At 31.9% G+C, this 17,392-nt stretch overlaps 1 protein-coding gene across 1 annotated transcript; it reads right to left on the bottom strand.

Annotated features, from left to right (window-relative positions):
• Window positions 1-11,286: 11,286 nt before the first annotated feature.
• LOC107062088 (uncharacterized) lies at window positions 11,287-13,543 on the bottom strand. The gene has a single exon (XM_015312319.1). It carries the CDS (start codon window positions 13,013-13,015, stop codon window positions 11,654-11,656), a length of 1,362 nt encoding a protein of 453 aa, XP_015167805.1. The 5' UTR covers window positions 13,016-13,543; the 3' UTR covers window positions 11,287-11,653.
• Window positions 13,544-17,392: the final 3,849 nt, after the last annotated feature.

A 17,392-nucleotide genomic window follows, 5' to 3' on the forward strand; every position in this document is an offset into this window, starting at 1 on the left:
CGTCTGTCAAATAAGGAGGGCAATGCAGTTATGCTAATAGGGGACATGGACATAGCAAGACTTATGATTCATGTGCAGTACGTTGAGGAAGAGAAGCTGAGAAATAGTGAAGAGTTTCGAAACAAGAGAGCTATGACAGGGAATGAGTCCGAACAGCAGAAGGGTAATGTCAACCTGTCATCTTTCCAACAGAAACAAAAGGGACCTACTCTCTCATCTGTTAGTGTACCTACACTAAGAAGCAGAGGTGAGTTCCAAAATCAGAATTCATAAAATTTCAGACCTAGACTTGCGCAGTCTCAAGGTAGTGTGGCACAAGGGGGTAATAGAACTTCTGAATGTGCTAAGTGTGGTAGGAGCCACTCAGGAATGTGTCGTGATAGCACCACTGGTTGCTTCACATGTGGTCAGAATGGCCATTTTATGAAAGAGTGCCCTAAGAACAGACAATGTAATGGTAATTGGGGAAATAAAGCCCAATATTATTCAGTTGCTCCACCAGACAAAGTTGCATCTAGAGGATTTACTTCAGGGGCAGGCGGAGGAGCAAACCATCTGTATGCTATCACTAGTCGCCAAGAGCAATAGGATTCGCCAGATGTTGTCACTGGAATGATCAAAGTCTTTAATTTTGATGTTCTTCCTGAGAATCTTCTTGAGCCCTTCAGTGTTTCTACACATGTTTGTGAGTCTATTCTAGCTCAGAGAGTCTATCGTGATTGTACCATTTCCATCAATCACAAGAGCACCATGTCTGACTTAGTTGATTTAGATATGGTAGATTTTAATGTCATTCTAGGTATGGACTGGCTTCATGCCTGATATGACTCAATCGATTGTAGAACTCGAGTTGTTAAGTTCCAGTTTCCTAATGAGCTAGTTATAGAGTGAAAGAGTAGTTCAGCAGTGCCTAAGGGTCGTTTTATTTCGTACCTTAATGTGAGAAAGTTAGTTTCCAAGAGGTGTGTCTATCACTTAGTCCAAGTTAATGACTCTAGTGTTGAGACACCTTCTATTCAGTCAGTTCCAATATTGACAGAGGTTCCACAAGTCTTTCCAGATGATCTTTCTAGAGTCCCTCCTGAGAGAGAAATAGACTTTGGTATAGATATTATTCCCGATACTCGTCTTATATCTATTCCGCCATATAGGATGGCACCATCAGAGTTGAAAGAGTTAAAATAGCATTTGAAATATCTCTTTGAGAAGGGTTTTATTCGACCAAGTGTCTCACCTTGGGGTGCTCCAATCTTTTTTGTGAGGAAGAAAGATGGTTCTCTTAGAATGTGCATCGATTATCGTCAGTTGAAAAGGTTACTATCAAGAATAAGTATCATCTTCCGAGAATTGATGATCTCTTCGATCAACTTCAAGGTGTCACTTGTTTTTCTAAGTTAGACTTCAGATATGGCTATCATCAGTTGAGAGTAAGAGAAAGTGATATCCCTAAGACAACTTTCAGGACCCGCTATGGTCATTATGAGTTCCTAGTTATGTCTTTTGGTCTCACCAATGCTCCTGCAACATTCATGGATCTTATGAATAGAGTATTCAAGCCTTATTTAGATATGTTTGTTATCGTATTCATTGATGACGTTCTAATCTATTCGAAGAATGAGGAAGATCATGTTAGTCATCTCAGAGTAGTTCTCCAAACTCTAAAGGATAGAGAGTTGTATGCCAAATTCTCTAAGTATGAGTTATGGCTTGAGTCTGTGGCTTTCTTAGGTCACATTATTTCCGGTGATGGAATTCGAGTTGATACTCAAAAAATAGAGGCAGCGCAGAACTGGCCTAGACCCACATCTCTAATTGATATTAGGAGTTTCTTGGGGTATATTGGATATTATAAAAGGTTCGTCAAGGGGTTCTCATCTATTTCATCCCCATTGACTAAGTTGACTCAGAAAACAGTGAATTTTCAATTGTCTGAAGCTTGTGAGAAAAGCTTTGAGGAAATGAAAACTAGGTTGACTACTGCCCAGTATTGACCTTACCAGAAGGTACGGAAGGTTTTGTTATGTATTGTGATGCGTCCAGATTTGGACTGGGTTATGTGTTAATGCAGAATGATAAAGTTATGGCTTATGCCTCCAGACAACTGAAAGTTCACGAGAAGAATTACCCAACCCATGATCTAGAATTGGTTGTCGTAGTATTCACTTTGAAAATATGGTGTCACTATCTTTATGATGTTCATGTAGATGTGTTCACCGATCACAAGAGCCTTTAGTATGTGTTTAGTCAGAAAGAAGTTAATCTCAGACAGAGGAAGTGATTAGAGTTACTCAAGGATTATGACATGGGCATTCTATATCACCCAGGTAAGGCTAATGTTGTAGTTGATGCTTTGAATAGGTTGTCTATGGGTAGTACCTCCCACATTGAAGAAGACAAGAAAGAGTTAGCAAAAGATGTGCATAGACTTGATTAGGAGTTTGAATAATGAATTCCACCGAAGGAGGAGTAGTGTATTGAAGTAAAAAATGATGGCTTTTGAACAAGGGGAAGATGGTGTATTGAAGTATCAAGGTAGGTTGTGTGTACCAAGGGTGAATGAACTCCAAGAGAGGAACATGGAGAAATATCATAGCTCCACATATTCTACTCATCCGGGTTCCACAAAGATGTATCGTGACTTGAGAGAAGTATATTGGTGGAATAGTATGAAGAAAAGTATTGTTGAGTTCGTTGCTAAATGCCCGAATTGTCAACAAGTTAAAGTAGAGAACCAAAGGCCTGGTGGTATAGCTCAGAATATAGAGATTCTGGAATGGAAGTGGGAGGTGATCAATATGGATTCTATTACTAGTTTATCGCAATTTCGCAGACAGCATGATTCCATTTGGGTGATTATTAATCGAATGACCAAATCAACCCAATTTTTACCGGTAAAGACTACTCATTCAGGAGAGGATTATTCCAAGTTATATATTCAAGAGGTAGTAAGACTTCATAGAGTCCCAGTGTCTATTATTTCAGATAGAGGTGTACAATTTACTGCATAATTTTGGAAGTCATTCCAGAAAGGTTTGGGTTCAAAGGTTAACTTGAGTACTGTTTTTCATCCTCAGACAGATGGTCAAGCAGAGCGCACTATTAGGACTTTAGAAGATATGTTGAGGGCTTGTGTGATTGATTTCAAAGGTAATTGGGATGATCACCTACCTCTCATTGAGTTTGCTTAATAGAATTTGCTTACAATAGTAGTTGTCATTTTAGAATATAGATGGCTCCTTATGAGGCTCTTTATGGGAGAAGATGCAGATCTCTTATTGGATGGTTTGAAGTTGGTGAAGCTAGGTTGATAGGACCACACTTAGTTCATCAAGCTATAGAGAAAGTGAGAGTTATTCAAGAAAGGTTGAAAATAGCGCAGAGTCGTCAGAAATCCTACACTGATGTTAGGAGAATGGACTTAGAGTTTGAAGAAGATGATTGGATATACCTGAAGGTTCCACCCATGAAGGGTGTTATGAGAATTGGTAAGAAGGGGAAGCTTAGTCCCCATATATTGGTCCTTGCAGAATATCCAAAAGGATTGGTAATGTAGCTTATGAGTTGGAGCTACCGCAAGAGTTAGCAGCAGTTCATCCAGTGTTTCACATTTCTATGTTGAAAAAGTGTATGGGCGATCCTTCATTGATTATCCCAACTGAAGATATTTGTATTAAGGATAGCTTGTCTTATGAGGAGATTTTTGTTCAGATTTTAGACCGCCTGGTTCGCAAATTGAGAACCAAAGAGGTAGCATCAGTCAAGGTCTTTTGGAGAAATCAGTTTGTTGAGGAAGCTACATCAGAGGCTGAGGAGGACATGAAGAAGAGATATCCACATCTCTTTGATTCCGGAGACATTCAAGATCACGGTACTAATTCTCTTCTAAGTACTATTTAATTAATATACTGAATGTGTTAGATTTGTTTCTTGGGTGTTTGAGCTGAATGTTAGATATTACACCTTTAATCTACTTATAGTAATCGAATTCGAGGACGAATATTCCTAATGGGGAGATATTGTAACACTCCGCTATTTGAAAGAGCTAGAATTAGAAAGAATCATTTTAGGAAAGAATGAAAATCTGAAATTTTGGCAAGATATGCCAAGTATGAGTTTTGGGTCAACTTCAAACGACCATAAATTTCAGTACAGGTTGAGTTAGATGGGCTATAACATATCAAATGAAAGGTCTTAGAATTCTCTTTCCAACGCCATCGGGTTTGCTAATTTTCGAGCTCGTATGAGGGAGATATGCATGTTTGAAGTCGGGATATCTAGATATGGAAAGTTACCCAAATTTAAGAGGGGTATTTTGGTCTTTTCCTTACCCTATCAGATTTAATTCGTTTTGAGAAATTAATTAGGAGTCTAAACTGAATTGGTTCAGTTTACGCATTTACAATTCACGCTAGGGATTTCATAAAAGAGTTCAAGAAGAGAAAAGAGGAGAGAGGTCAAGATTCGTCAAGTTCTTGATGTTTTTGTTGCAGATTTCGCCAAGGGTTAATCCTTATGAGGTATGTGAGTTCACATAGTGTTGAGTTCGTTCACCCACGCGCCAATCATGTTAATTTCAGCGTAATTTCGTTCTAGAAAGTTGAAAGTTTGATAATCTTGAATTGTGTTCTTGAAATTGACTTTCGTTCTTGAGTTAGGATGGAATTGTTGAGTTCTTGAGGAAACCGTGTCGATCTTAGAGTCGTTTATGAGTAGATTCTTGTGTACATGTGTTGGGTATCTGAATCTAAAGAGAAATTGAGAAAAAGAATTGAATCTAGGCGAATTGGGGTTAGAAAACGAGGAAGAAAAAGTCAGACAGAAAAAGAGTACCAGGTCCGCGTGAACTTTCCCCTCCGCGTCGCGGAGAGATCGCGGACCGCACTTTCTCAAAAGTTATTTCGCGACCAAATATTAAAATGCATCTCTATGTCGCGGACTTGCTCCCAGACAGTGTTTTTTTTACCGTTTCTCAGCATCTAGTGCTTCGTTGATCCAGTTGAGCTTCATAGTTGTTGGTGAGCCTCCTTGCTTCCGGAGGATCCTTTTTATTGCTTATTCATTTTAGTTTATTAGGATGTCGTGGGTCTTGTCCCGACGTCCATCTCAGTTACTAGAGGCTTCATAGACAGTTAGATATTGTTAGTTCATGAGTCTTATCCATTTTCAGTTTTAAATGTTTAAAGACTTGAGTTGCCTTTTTTGTCAGTTGAATGTTTCTTTTAAGACATTCTAAGTTTATTGCATGAGTTTATCTTTTGAGACTATTTCATGTTATTTAAGTCTTCCGCTAAGTATTAAGTCAGGCCAAGGGTTCGCTTGGAGCCAACAATGGTTCTCGAGTGCCAGTCCGCCCAGAGTGTAGGCTCGAGGAGTGACAATCATCATGACTATACATACATAAAATCACAAAATAAAAATTTTAAAGCAACATTTTGTACTCGAATAGGAATAAATTAGGGCTTTCAAACAAACAATTGTTCTTCAGTTGAAACCTTCAATTTGTGGGTCTTGAAAGACAAAAAATAGCTTCAATGTCTACTTAGTTACCTTCAATTCTAATTCGAAAATGAAGGAGCGGGAGAAGGAGGAAGATAAAAGAACATTGGAATAACCTAGAGGGAAAACGAATGATGGAGAGAGAGAGAGGTTTTGTGTGTGGGGGGAGGGGGAGGGGGGTTCTATAAAAAAGTTTTAAAGAGAATCCCAAAGTTCTTAAAAATATGAAAAATCCCATGTGTGTTTGCTAGCCTAAGATTAGTATTTCTTTAGGTGGAAAAAAAAAGGAAATAGGGTCTAATCCTTAAAAAAGGACTTTTGGGATCCTATTTATAAACTTGTTTTTAATTTTGTCCTTTTATAAGAAATGTTCATCTTTATATATATACTAGTTATTAGGTTCCCGCGCCAGCGCGGGCCCAATGTATATTACTTCCTCCGTCTCATTTTATGTGAGGTAGTTTGATTCACCACGGAGTTTAAAAAAGAAATGAAGACTTTTAAAATTTGTGGTCCAAAATGAATGATATAAATTTGTATGACTGTAAATTATTTCATTAAGGGTAAAATAAATATTTTATAATCAAATTGTTACTTAATATAGAAATGTGACATTCTTTTGGGACTGACTAAAAAGGAAAGTAAATAACATAAATTGGGAGTAGTTCTTTGTTTCAATTTATGTGACACCGATGAAATTTGGAGAGTTATATAATTTTTTGTATGTGATTTTGTTAAATATATTTTGAAGTTGTTAATTTATTGTGATTTATAGCACTTCTTATATCATTTTCAAATAATATATATTACTCTTTCTGTTCCATTTTATGCGACGTAGGTACTTTTACGAAACTCAACTAAATTTCTTATATGATTCTTAAATATTTTTAGTTGTTATTTTACTTTAATTTACGTTACTTTTTATGTTATTTTCAAACAAACTTCTTTTGTTTCAATATGGAATTAAAGAGTCAATAAAATTTCTTTTATGATTTTTAATTATGTTTTTTTAATATCTTATATTATTACATTGTGATTTTAAGTACTTTTTATGTAATTTTTAAATCTAGAACAAATTAAAAGAAAAACAAGGAAAAATTTAAATGAAGAAAGTACTAAAATTTTCAAATAATCATATTTCTATATTAAAATGTTAAAAACTTTAAAACTCCACATATATGCAGAAAATCATATACGGAAGACAAAATAATTTTTAAAATATATATTAAAGCTCTTTCTAATAATATCACATATTTATTCTATTTTTCAAATAATATATATTTCTCACTCAATCTCAATTACGCAGTACATATGAAATTTCGAGAGTTAATCAAATTCTTAGTACTATTTTAAACTATATTTTAGTACTATTTATATAATTTTCAAATAATATATGTTACTACTCTATTATATTATGCAATACATGTGAAATTTCAAGAATTAACCAAAATTTTAATATTTTAAATTGATTTTTAGTACTATTTTTGTAGTAAATAGAGGAAGTTGAAGAAGAAGGGCAAATCGGTCAATTGACTGACTAACCCTAAGCTCCTAAACATTCTCACTTCTAAATGGAAGCACGGGCACAATATCCGTTAAATTGTTAATTATTATGATTTATAATATTTTTTACATTATTTTCAAATAATATATGTTATGTATTTTTAAATACTTTAAGTTGTGATTAATAATATTCTTAACGTAATTTCAAATAATATATGTTACTCCATTTGTCCCAATTTATGTGACACATGTGAAATTTTGAGAGTTAATATGTTTTTCAAATATTGTAAGTTGTTAACTATTGTGGTTTATGGTATTCTTAATGTAATTTTTCAAATAATATATGTTATTCCCTTCGTCTTAATTATAGAATTCGCGTAAAATTTTGAGAGTTAATCGAATTTGTAATATTTTAAATTTATTTTTTAGTACTATTTAAAAAGGAAAAAATTAAAATATTACTATATAAGAAGAGTAGTAATTATATAGTAATTTTTCAAATAATATATGTTATTCCCTTCGTCTTAATTATAGAATTCGCGTAAAATTTTGAGAGTTAATCGAATTTGTAATATTTTAAATTTATTTTTTAGTACTATTTAAAAAGGAAAAAATTAAAATATTACTATATAAGAAGAGTAGTAATTATATAGTAATTTTTCAAATAATATATGTTATTCCCTTCGTCTTAATTATAGAATTTGCGTAAAATTTTGAGAGTTAATCGAATTTGTTGATATTTTAAATTTATTTTTAGTACTATTTAAAAAGGAAAAAATTAAAATATAATGAAAGGGTGGGCCATCTTTGTGATAGGTGGGCCATCTTCAAAAACCAAATATAAAAGTAGGTGGGCCATCTTGATGCCACGTGTCGAAAGAAGAGTGAATTTTATTCACTCTTCTTATATAGTAATATATAAGAGATTTGAAAAAACAATTTTATTCAATTGGTAAATGATTATAAAAGGTCATGTTCATGAAATACTCTTACCTCTGTCCCTTTTTGTACATAACAAAATTTTAATGCATCCAACAGATTTTTTTTTTTAATCCAATTTGCTTGGTGGAAAAATATTCTCATTACATTCGATTCTAAAAAACGTAATTCTCAATTAATTTCATAATGTGTTAGTACATGCCTTCACTCCCTTCGTTCACTTTTTTAAAATAGATTTTTTTTCACTTTTAACATATCAAAATAATATAATTAATCACATCAGAACTCCGAAGTTAAGCGTTTTTGGGCGAGAGTAGTACTAGGATGGGTGACCCCTGGGAAGTCATCATGTTGCATCCCTCTTTTAAAAAATAAAAATAAATGTATATATATATATATTTTTTTATTTTTTTTATTTTTTTTATTTTTTTTATTTTTCTAATTTATTCTTAACATTAATTATTTATTCTCTTTTTCTTTCTAATTTATTCTTAACATTAATTATTTATTCTCCAAATAATTTCTCAAATTTAAAAAATATACATCAATTAGTATAAACATGGTAAATTACTCAAATTGATATTTTTTAAGAAATATGCAAAATTCAAAATAGACAAGTAAAAGTGAATCACGGAGATAGCAAGTTAGTACCAAATTAATGGTGATGTACAAGTTGTGGGCATGGACTTATTATGAGTAGAAAGGATCCAAAGTGAATTATTATTAAGTAGTTGTACATAATTTGGACAGAGAGTTGAGTTTTCTAAATAGATACTATTGTTGCAGTGACACTGTTTTTTACAAATTCACTTACAAAAACAATCTTATGATTTTGCGCCAACTCAACGCAACCTTAATCTATTGTCGGGAAATACAAACTAAAGACTTTAATGCAACACAAAAAACAAAAGTTAGAAATTTCTTTTTTTCCTAAAAGACACTATAGCTTTTCTATTCTCTTTTTATTTTGCCATCAAATATGTTGAGTAAAATATGTCGGCATCCATTTATTAAACTCTTAACTTTAAACTTCAAAGAAAACTGAGCTTTTTGGGCTTCATTTATGAACCACAAGTTTGTGTAACAGAGTTATATTTTTCTTGTTTAAGTAAAGACGTTTCATACTTTAAAAGGTATGTGAACCTACTAGCTCTTTCATTCTTTTGTTATTGTTAAATATGTGGTATTAATTTTATATAATTAATTAAGGATTTAATGCTGACAATATTGTCCTTGTAATTAAAGAGTATAGCTTGTTTGATTAAGTCTAATCAACATGTTACAGTCGAAACCTTGTGGATTAACAGTTGTTAAGCCCCACAAAAGTAGTTAGGCTGATCCTTTCATCAACCTTAATAATGCTACTAATCTATTTCCTATTGGACCTTTTGTGATTTGGCTTGGTTGGTCCACGGAGGGAGGGGGCGGAGCTAGTAGCCCGCATGCGGATCCAACAACTTTTATTAAATAATGTATTTAATTTAGAACTCATAAAATTAAAATTTTAGTTTCGTCAAAGCGTGTCTGGTTGGTAAAAACAAGATGATATCTCCCATTTATGACAGGAACTCTCGAGTATATCTTCAAAATAAATGCTCTTCATAATAAGCCATATCATTCTTATAGTATTTCCCTTCGTTCTTTTTCGAAAAAGTAGCTTAGTAGGTCCTAAACAATAGGATATCATTTCCCAGATTCAATAAATTAAACGAAGATGCAAATTTGACTATTATAACAAATGAATCATCCTTCTAGACTTTCTTTGCCTCCAAATGGACTCATGGACATAGTGCCAAGTCAAACCAAAATGAAATATATCAATTTATTAACTTAATACTCCCTTTGTCCCAATTTATGTGACACATTTCATTTTTCGAGAGTCAAACAATTTAAGTTTGATCGAAAATTTCCTCATGAAATCTTCAAATTTTTAAAAATGAAATTTATATATTTGTAAACTACATAAAAAATACTATAAGTCTCAATAATTGATAATTCAAAATATTTAAAAAAAATATAGAAAAAATTTATGATCAAAGATAGACTTGTTTGAATCTCAAAATCCGAAATGTGTCACATAAATTGGGACAGAGAGAGTAACAATTAACGGAGCTTGGTAAGTAACAAAAGGCAATGGAAAGTAAAAATAACAAATTTAACCGAACCTAATACTTTTAATACAACTAGAAATAAGAATTCATGAACTATACAATACACATTTATTTTGTCTAAATATTATATAATAACTATAATTAGACAATAGCAAAAAACAATTTTATTTTTTAGAAAGAGGGGCAATGACTGCATGCTATAAGCTTACAGATCCTTGCGTGTATGGTTGGTCAACCTTTTCTCTTCTTTTTTTTTAAAATTTTATTTTGGTGGGGTAAGGGGTGGGGTGGGGTGGTTTGGTATACTAAAAAGAAAATAATAGTTGACCAAAGAGATCATACCGCGAGTCCGTGCTTCATGACTGCTGTGCTGTACCCCAAAAGGAGACGTACATGTATAATATTTAACTTCAAAAACTTAAAAAAAAAGTCTATGCCATTCTTCATATATTTAATTTTATATGTATATATTATTGAAGCTACAATAAAATTCTCTTTATATAATAGATCACGAGTTTAAATCATAAAAATAGTTGCTACCGTTATGAACTCCGCTCACAAGAAATGTTTTGCACAGTGGGAGTCTGAATTTCACAATAAGAAATAAAATTAATAGTAGAATGCGGCGCCTAACGATCCCACAAATCACGCCGCCAATCCCTCCTTTTAATCTTTACTTAATCTATGTAGTGTCTTACGTTAACTTCAAAATAATACAACTTAAAAAGTATAGTATTGTTATATTTATATAGTAGTATGAGAAATGGATAATTAGATAAAATAGAACTGTAATAATAAAATAAAATAAAAGGCAACACCAAAGATATTTCAATAAATTATAATATTTCAAAGATTTGTTGTCACTATGTGAAACGGATTCTACACTAATAAAAAGAGAACTGTTGCTAAACTGTAGAATAGTCTACGTGGGAAATTTGACTGGGAAAAAATATATCCTGACAGTTCAACAACATTAATCTTTTTTTTAAAAAAAACTCTAGAAAATCAAATTCGTAGTAATTACTTTTTAACTTTTTTCGCAACATAATTATATTTCTTTCTCTAGCGTAGTTAATGAACTATTATAAAAAAAAAAGCGGAGTTTATCCTATGCACATCACCGTTGAGAGAGAATAGAAGGTACGAGGAACATCAAAGATATATGTAAAAAAGGCTATGGATGGTAAAAGAGGAATGAATATTTAGAGTAAAATGTAGTAAAAGAAAAAACAGAAACTCAAAGTAAAGAGCATTTTACTATTCCAATAAACCAATATTGACAAGAAAACAAGGAAAATGAACAAAAGAACTTCTCTCCATCATTCATAATTATATTTGTATTCCATCTCCCTAGCTAATCTAAAACTAATCTTTCAAGTATATGATTAGCCATATAATCAAGTACTTTAAGAAATTAAACCAATCCCCATACCCCATATTATTATCTACAGTACACTTGATGAAATTAAACTAAAGTTGTTTGGAAAATCATGATTTAGAAAACATGATGGTAAGCTAGCACTAATTACTAAATCTCTTTTTTTTTCCTCTTCATTGTTGTTATGATCACATAATCATGACTTCAATTATAATCTTCTTTTTTTCTAATCTGTAGAAAGAAGCCATGATTCCACCATACCTTCAACACCCTTGGTTGCAGCTACTGTTTCCTGCACCTTACCACCATGAAAATTTGTTGCAACGACTGTTTCCTGCAAATTATCGCTTGTTGCATTGACTGTTTCCTGCACCTTATTGCCATGAAAAATAGTGTTGTCGTTGATGGACGATGCTGTTGCTGCTTGTTCTTCAGAAATCAGATTGGGAAGCTCAGTCAGAAGATGTCCATGCTGGACGCTGCTGTTCATACTTGATGGCATTTGGAATTGCGAGATGTTATTTGATGGCATTTGGAATTGAGAGATGTTATTTGATGGCATTTGGAATTGTTGTTGTTGTTTCAACCCAAATGGGTATTTTTGAGAACATTGAAGAAGTGATGTGAAGATTGAGTTCTGTTGAATCGAATTGAAATTATTAGAGCCTTGTGCGACAGAATTGGCAACTCCGGTGGGAAGTTGATAGTTAGTAGCACTAGTAGTTGTTGATGAAGCAGAAGCAATGTTGATAGGTAAACGATTCAACACTAACGGTGAGGATGATGAAGAAGGAGAAAGATAGGGTGGTGGTGGCTGAATATTCTGAGGGAACGGCCTTGGTAGATAATTAGATGATGGTTGTGAAATGAAGAAATTAGGATTGTTATTAGGAGGAGCAACAGATCTTACAGCAGAATTAGGCGCAGAAGTAAATAAACCAAATCTGTTTCTAATAGGGAAATAGGAAGGAGCAGTAAAAGGTGGTCCAGGAATCCCTGTAAATTCTTGAACCATAGCTCTGAAATTAGTTGTATCTGTTGTCAACACAGTAGTTGGTGCCTTCCTCGAAGCTCTCGATCTTTTCTTCGTATTCCGTGCCTGTTGGGCAATTGGTTGATCCGCTGCACCTGCACCTGCCGGCTGCTCGGTAAAAGTAGTAACACTCACATTTCCACCAACGGCGTGGTGTTCTTCTGATCTTGATGGGAAAGAAATATTACCAGTAGTAGTATCAAAGGATAAGGAATTATTAAAATCAGATGACGGTAATAACATCAGCGGGTTGTTGGTTTGATCGGTTCTTATCCTTTTACTGTTCCAATGGAATTCCAGATCGTAAATTGAATTTTGGGTGGTTGCGTGGTTCTGTGACGGAGGTGGTAGTGGTGGTGGTTCGGGGCGGGATATGGGGTCGAAAAAGTTGATAAAAGGGTCAAACATGGAGGAATTTTGTGTGTGAAAAGCTGTAGAAAAAGATTGAGAAGCAGCACGTGAATCGTACTCTTCATCACCCCCAACACTAACACCACCACCAACACCACCAGTACTTGATGACTGCAGACTAGCGCTGTTATTTCCAGAATCCATTAATAATTTTTTTTGCTTTAAAACAGCTCAGATAACAAATGGAATAAAGCAAGAGAACAAAGAAGAACAAAGGACAGAGATATGGAGAGAGAGAAAAAGAGATTTCTATTTGTTGGTTTTAGTGCACTTACTGCAAAAAACACCACCTCACTAAAAAAAGAACACAATCAGAGAGAGATATATGACTTCAAATCTCTGCACAAAAGAAGAAGAAGAAGATGATGATGATAGCAGCAGTACTCCTTTTCCCCATGCTTCTGGTCTCTGATCCACAACAACACAAGAGATGAACACAAAAAGTTAAAAATTCATCATGACAACCATATATCTATTTTTATTTAGGGTTTTCATCAAATTTGACAAGAAGATAAAAAGAGAGAAATGAAGGAGGAGAAGAAAAGAAAAGAAAAAAAGAAGAAAGAGAGGCGGCTTTAGAGAAGATATCTCAAAATTTTGCACTCAAAAGTAGAGTGGGGTATAGCCATGAGAGGCGCTCTACTTGAAAGGGACTACAACTTCTTCTTCTTTTTTTTCTTTTTTTTTTTGAGTGTGTTTTGATTTACAGTGTGAAAGGTTTTATATTGCTTTAAAAGAAATCCAGTCAATAAAAGATTTATTATCATTGCTTAAAGAGGCAAATTGGAGTAAATGAAGTTATTGTTTGGATTAGATTATATTGAATGTTTTTATTTGACTAAATCTAATTTTTAAAATAAGTGTTAAATATTTGTTTTTAAAATTAAAATAATAAAATAAATCAAATTTCACAAGTTATAAGTTTTTCGCTTGTTATAAACTACTTTTTCTATTTCATATTAAGTGAATTTGTGAGACAATAAATATTTTAAAAAAATTAATAACATACTTTAAAACCTACTGAATTCTTATAATTGTCTTTTGTGAAATCATAAATATAATTTTATAAATAATGCAATCCATCTCAAAAAAATATAAAACTTCTATAAAGAAAAAGATAAATATTTTAATTAGTTATAAGCATATTTAAATAGGTCTTTAGCATAAGTAGATTTAGGACCCCACGAGGGTGTTCACACGAATCCTTTCGACAAAATAATGTAGGTTTTTAACATCTCTCAATTTCAATGTACATATATATATATAAATTTTAAATCACCTAAACACACGAGAAGATGTTGGCTCAGCGATTTAGATGACTCAAAATTCACCTTTACATTCCAAATTCAAATACTAAACAGTATATTTTATTTTTTAAACTCTCTTAATAAAAATTACTCTAAATTTGTCACTAGCTCTAGTAGCTTTGATCGGCTAAACTTTTAATTTGATTGGTAAGTACTCGATTCTGCTTTGTAATTATTTCCCACATTTTCCCTTTCTCTTTCCTCGTCCTTTAAAAAAAAGACTTAAAATTATATATATATTCCTTAACATGAAATAATGAGGTAAGCATTAAGCCAAATTATTAGAGAAGATGATGGTTGGTGAAAGAAAGGCCATGAAGGAAACAGAGAGAGCCACTAAAGAATTTAAGTACATATCACCTTTCATACAAGCTAACAAAATGTATATATCCACATCAAATATTATTATTATTTATCATAAAAATTTGACAAGTCAAAATACTCCTACGTTTTTGCTATATTACTTTATATTAATCCTATTTATTTAATTTAAATTAACTCAATAAATAATAATATTGAGTACTACTTTTTCTAAAGAGGGAAACGAATATCACTTCCTCAAGTATTTGGATGTTATAGTTTATATATTATGCTTGTACAAACTACTTTAATTGAAAGTTCTTAAAATAACAAATCTTATTCCAACATTCTTGAAATTTAATATTTTTGAAAGATAAAAATGAAAGTTCTTTTGGAACTTATAGTAAAAAAAAATAATGCATGTTTGACTAAGTGGGAAAATTCAGAGTTTTTTTTTTTCAGAAAAAGGAAAAGTAGGGGATATTATTACAATCCTACAGAGAATCTCTCGTATATGTCCTCTTTCAACTGAATTGTAGGTAAAAATCATCATTCTTTCCTGCTTTTACATCGTTAAATTACGGACTGGAAACCTAAATAAGCCACAAAAATATAAAAGTGACCAAAATAAGCCACTACTTTAGGAAGTAACTAAAATAGGCTTAGTGGAAGAAAAAATTCCACTTTATCTAATATTCTAAACGTTTTCCGTTAGTCTTATAACATGTATATTTTAATATATAACGGAATTATTTTCTACACTTTATAAAATGGAACTATTTCTTACACTTTATAAAGTGGAACTTTTTCTTACACTTTATAAAGTGGAAGAAAATCTTACACTTTACAAAGTGGAAGAGAAAATTCCACTTTACAAAGAGGAATATTTTCACGTTTTTATCTCATTTGCAGTGTTTGTCATACAATTATATTGATTTGACATATCATAAAAACGGAAAAAATTATTACACTATGTATTTTTATTTTTTTATTCTGAAAAATCCTCCAATCTCTATTTAAGGAGGACGTTCAAACATTAACTGGTAGCACCTACAACATACTTTCTATATTTGTTCATTTCAATCTCAAAAAAAAAAATGTCTTCTAAACCAAAAGTTAGAGTTTTGATTTATTGGGATGGCGAAATTATACATGATGGAAATACCGTTTATTATAATTTGTCCTCCCAAACACAATGCTAAATATTCAATTAATGTCCGATATCATAAATTTCTTTCATCAATTTATAAAAGAATGAGTATAAACAGTACTGTTTATAATTTGATTATAGTCGTAAAATACCCTACTTCATTTTTATCACAAGGACAAGTAAATTTTGGAGAGTGGATTATCTATAATGACGAATCGTTGACCGACTTTTTGAGGGTTCCAGATGACTACATAGATCAAATCAAGTTAACAATACTTGAAATCTATGTTAGGAAGGAGTCTAAGACTAGTCAACAACGTTCTCCTTTATCGGTCAATGTCCATCCACTTTATAAAAAGTGTAATAAAAAGTTCCACTTTATAAAGTGTAGAAAATAATTCCGTTATATATTAAAATATACACGTTATGAGACTAACGGAAAACGTTTAGAATATTAGATAAAGTGGAATTTTTTCTTCCACTAAGCCTATTTTAGTTACTTCCTAAAGTAGTGGCTTATTTTGGTCACTTTTATGTTTTTGTGGCTTATTTAGGTTCCCAGTCCTTAAATTACCTCCTCATTAATTATTTTTTCCTTATTACGATCACAATAATAAAATAATATATTTAGCGTAATTTCATAATACAAATTTACTTTTCATACAACAAAGAGTACATTTTTTAGATATAACCAAAGTTTATATTTTTTTAACAAAAAATAATTTTGCTTTTGATGGATGGATAGATCAGTTCAACAACACTTCAAGTTCGCTGCAGCTATCGGAAATTTTTTGTCATTAAAAATTCTTTATTTTTTTGTAAAATTTATACGTATGTATTTTTTATTTCGATTATAGTATTATTTTGGTGTAATTATTATTATTATTCACATATTTTATAATGCTTTTAATTCATCACTTTTTTGGATTGTTTGTCCTCAAATCTATCTGAAACAATTTTTATTTTAGAAAAATTTGTGTACACTTTTATCATTTTCACGCTCTATAGACTAGGTTGACTATGTTATTATCATTGGTACTTTCATATTCCATGATATTTTATATCCAACTTGCTTGTGGAAAAGACCGTCTTGGTCACTCAACGTAAGATTGTATAATTTATACACAAACATTTATTAATGTATTTATACCAATGTTTTCTTTTAACACCCAACTACGAACAAAAACCCTAATCCTAAGGCTAAATCCCTCACGTTATGCTGAGTCTTACACGTAATATCATAAAAAAGCAGGTGGCAAGTGGCTTAACACTCATCTCTAGTGTTTCTTAAAACCTAAACAATTCACTAAATTTTAACATATTAATTATATACATATATGCACACACCCATAAGGATTGTGATTATAGAATAGTAAATACTTCTTTATTCCTAATCAGAAATTCAAGATACGAATTCCCTTTATTAGAAAACACTTTAATGTTCAATATAGGATATCCCACTCCGAAAATTAAAAAATCTACTAATGTATACATATCATATGGAAAGGGAATACTTTTAAGATATATAGGATTTCATAGATACACGTGGCATTAAATGCTGAAAGAATTGATTACCTAAACCTAGCTTAACATATGATGTTGCTTGTTCAATTTAAACTACTCAAATGGTGTAACATTATGTAGGCATCGGTTTCTATCAAATCATATAATATATATATATATATAATATAATATGTGTACTAAGTACTACTTACTATAAAGAGCTAAAAAAATATTTTCGATAGCTCAATTGTATGCAAACAT

Source organism: Solanum tuberosum, unplaced genomic scaffold (assembly GCF_000226075.1).
Source record: "Solanum tuberosum cultivar DM 1-3 516 R44 unplaced genomic scaffold, SolTub_3.0 scf00185, whole genome shotgun sequence".
Classification (NCBI taxonomy): domain Eukaryota; kingdom Viridiplantae; phylum Streptophyta; class Magnoliopsida; order Solanales; family Solanaceae; genus Solanum; species Solanum tuberosum.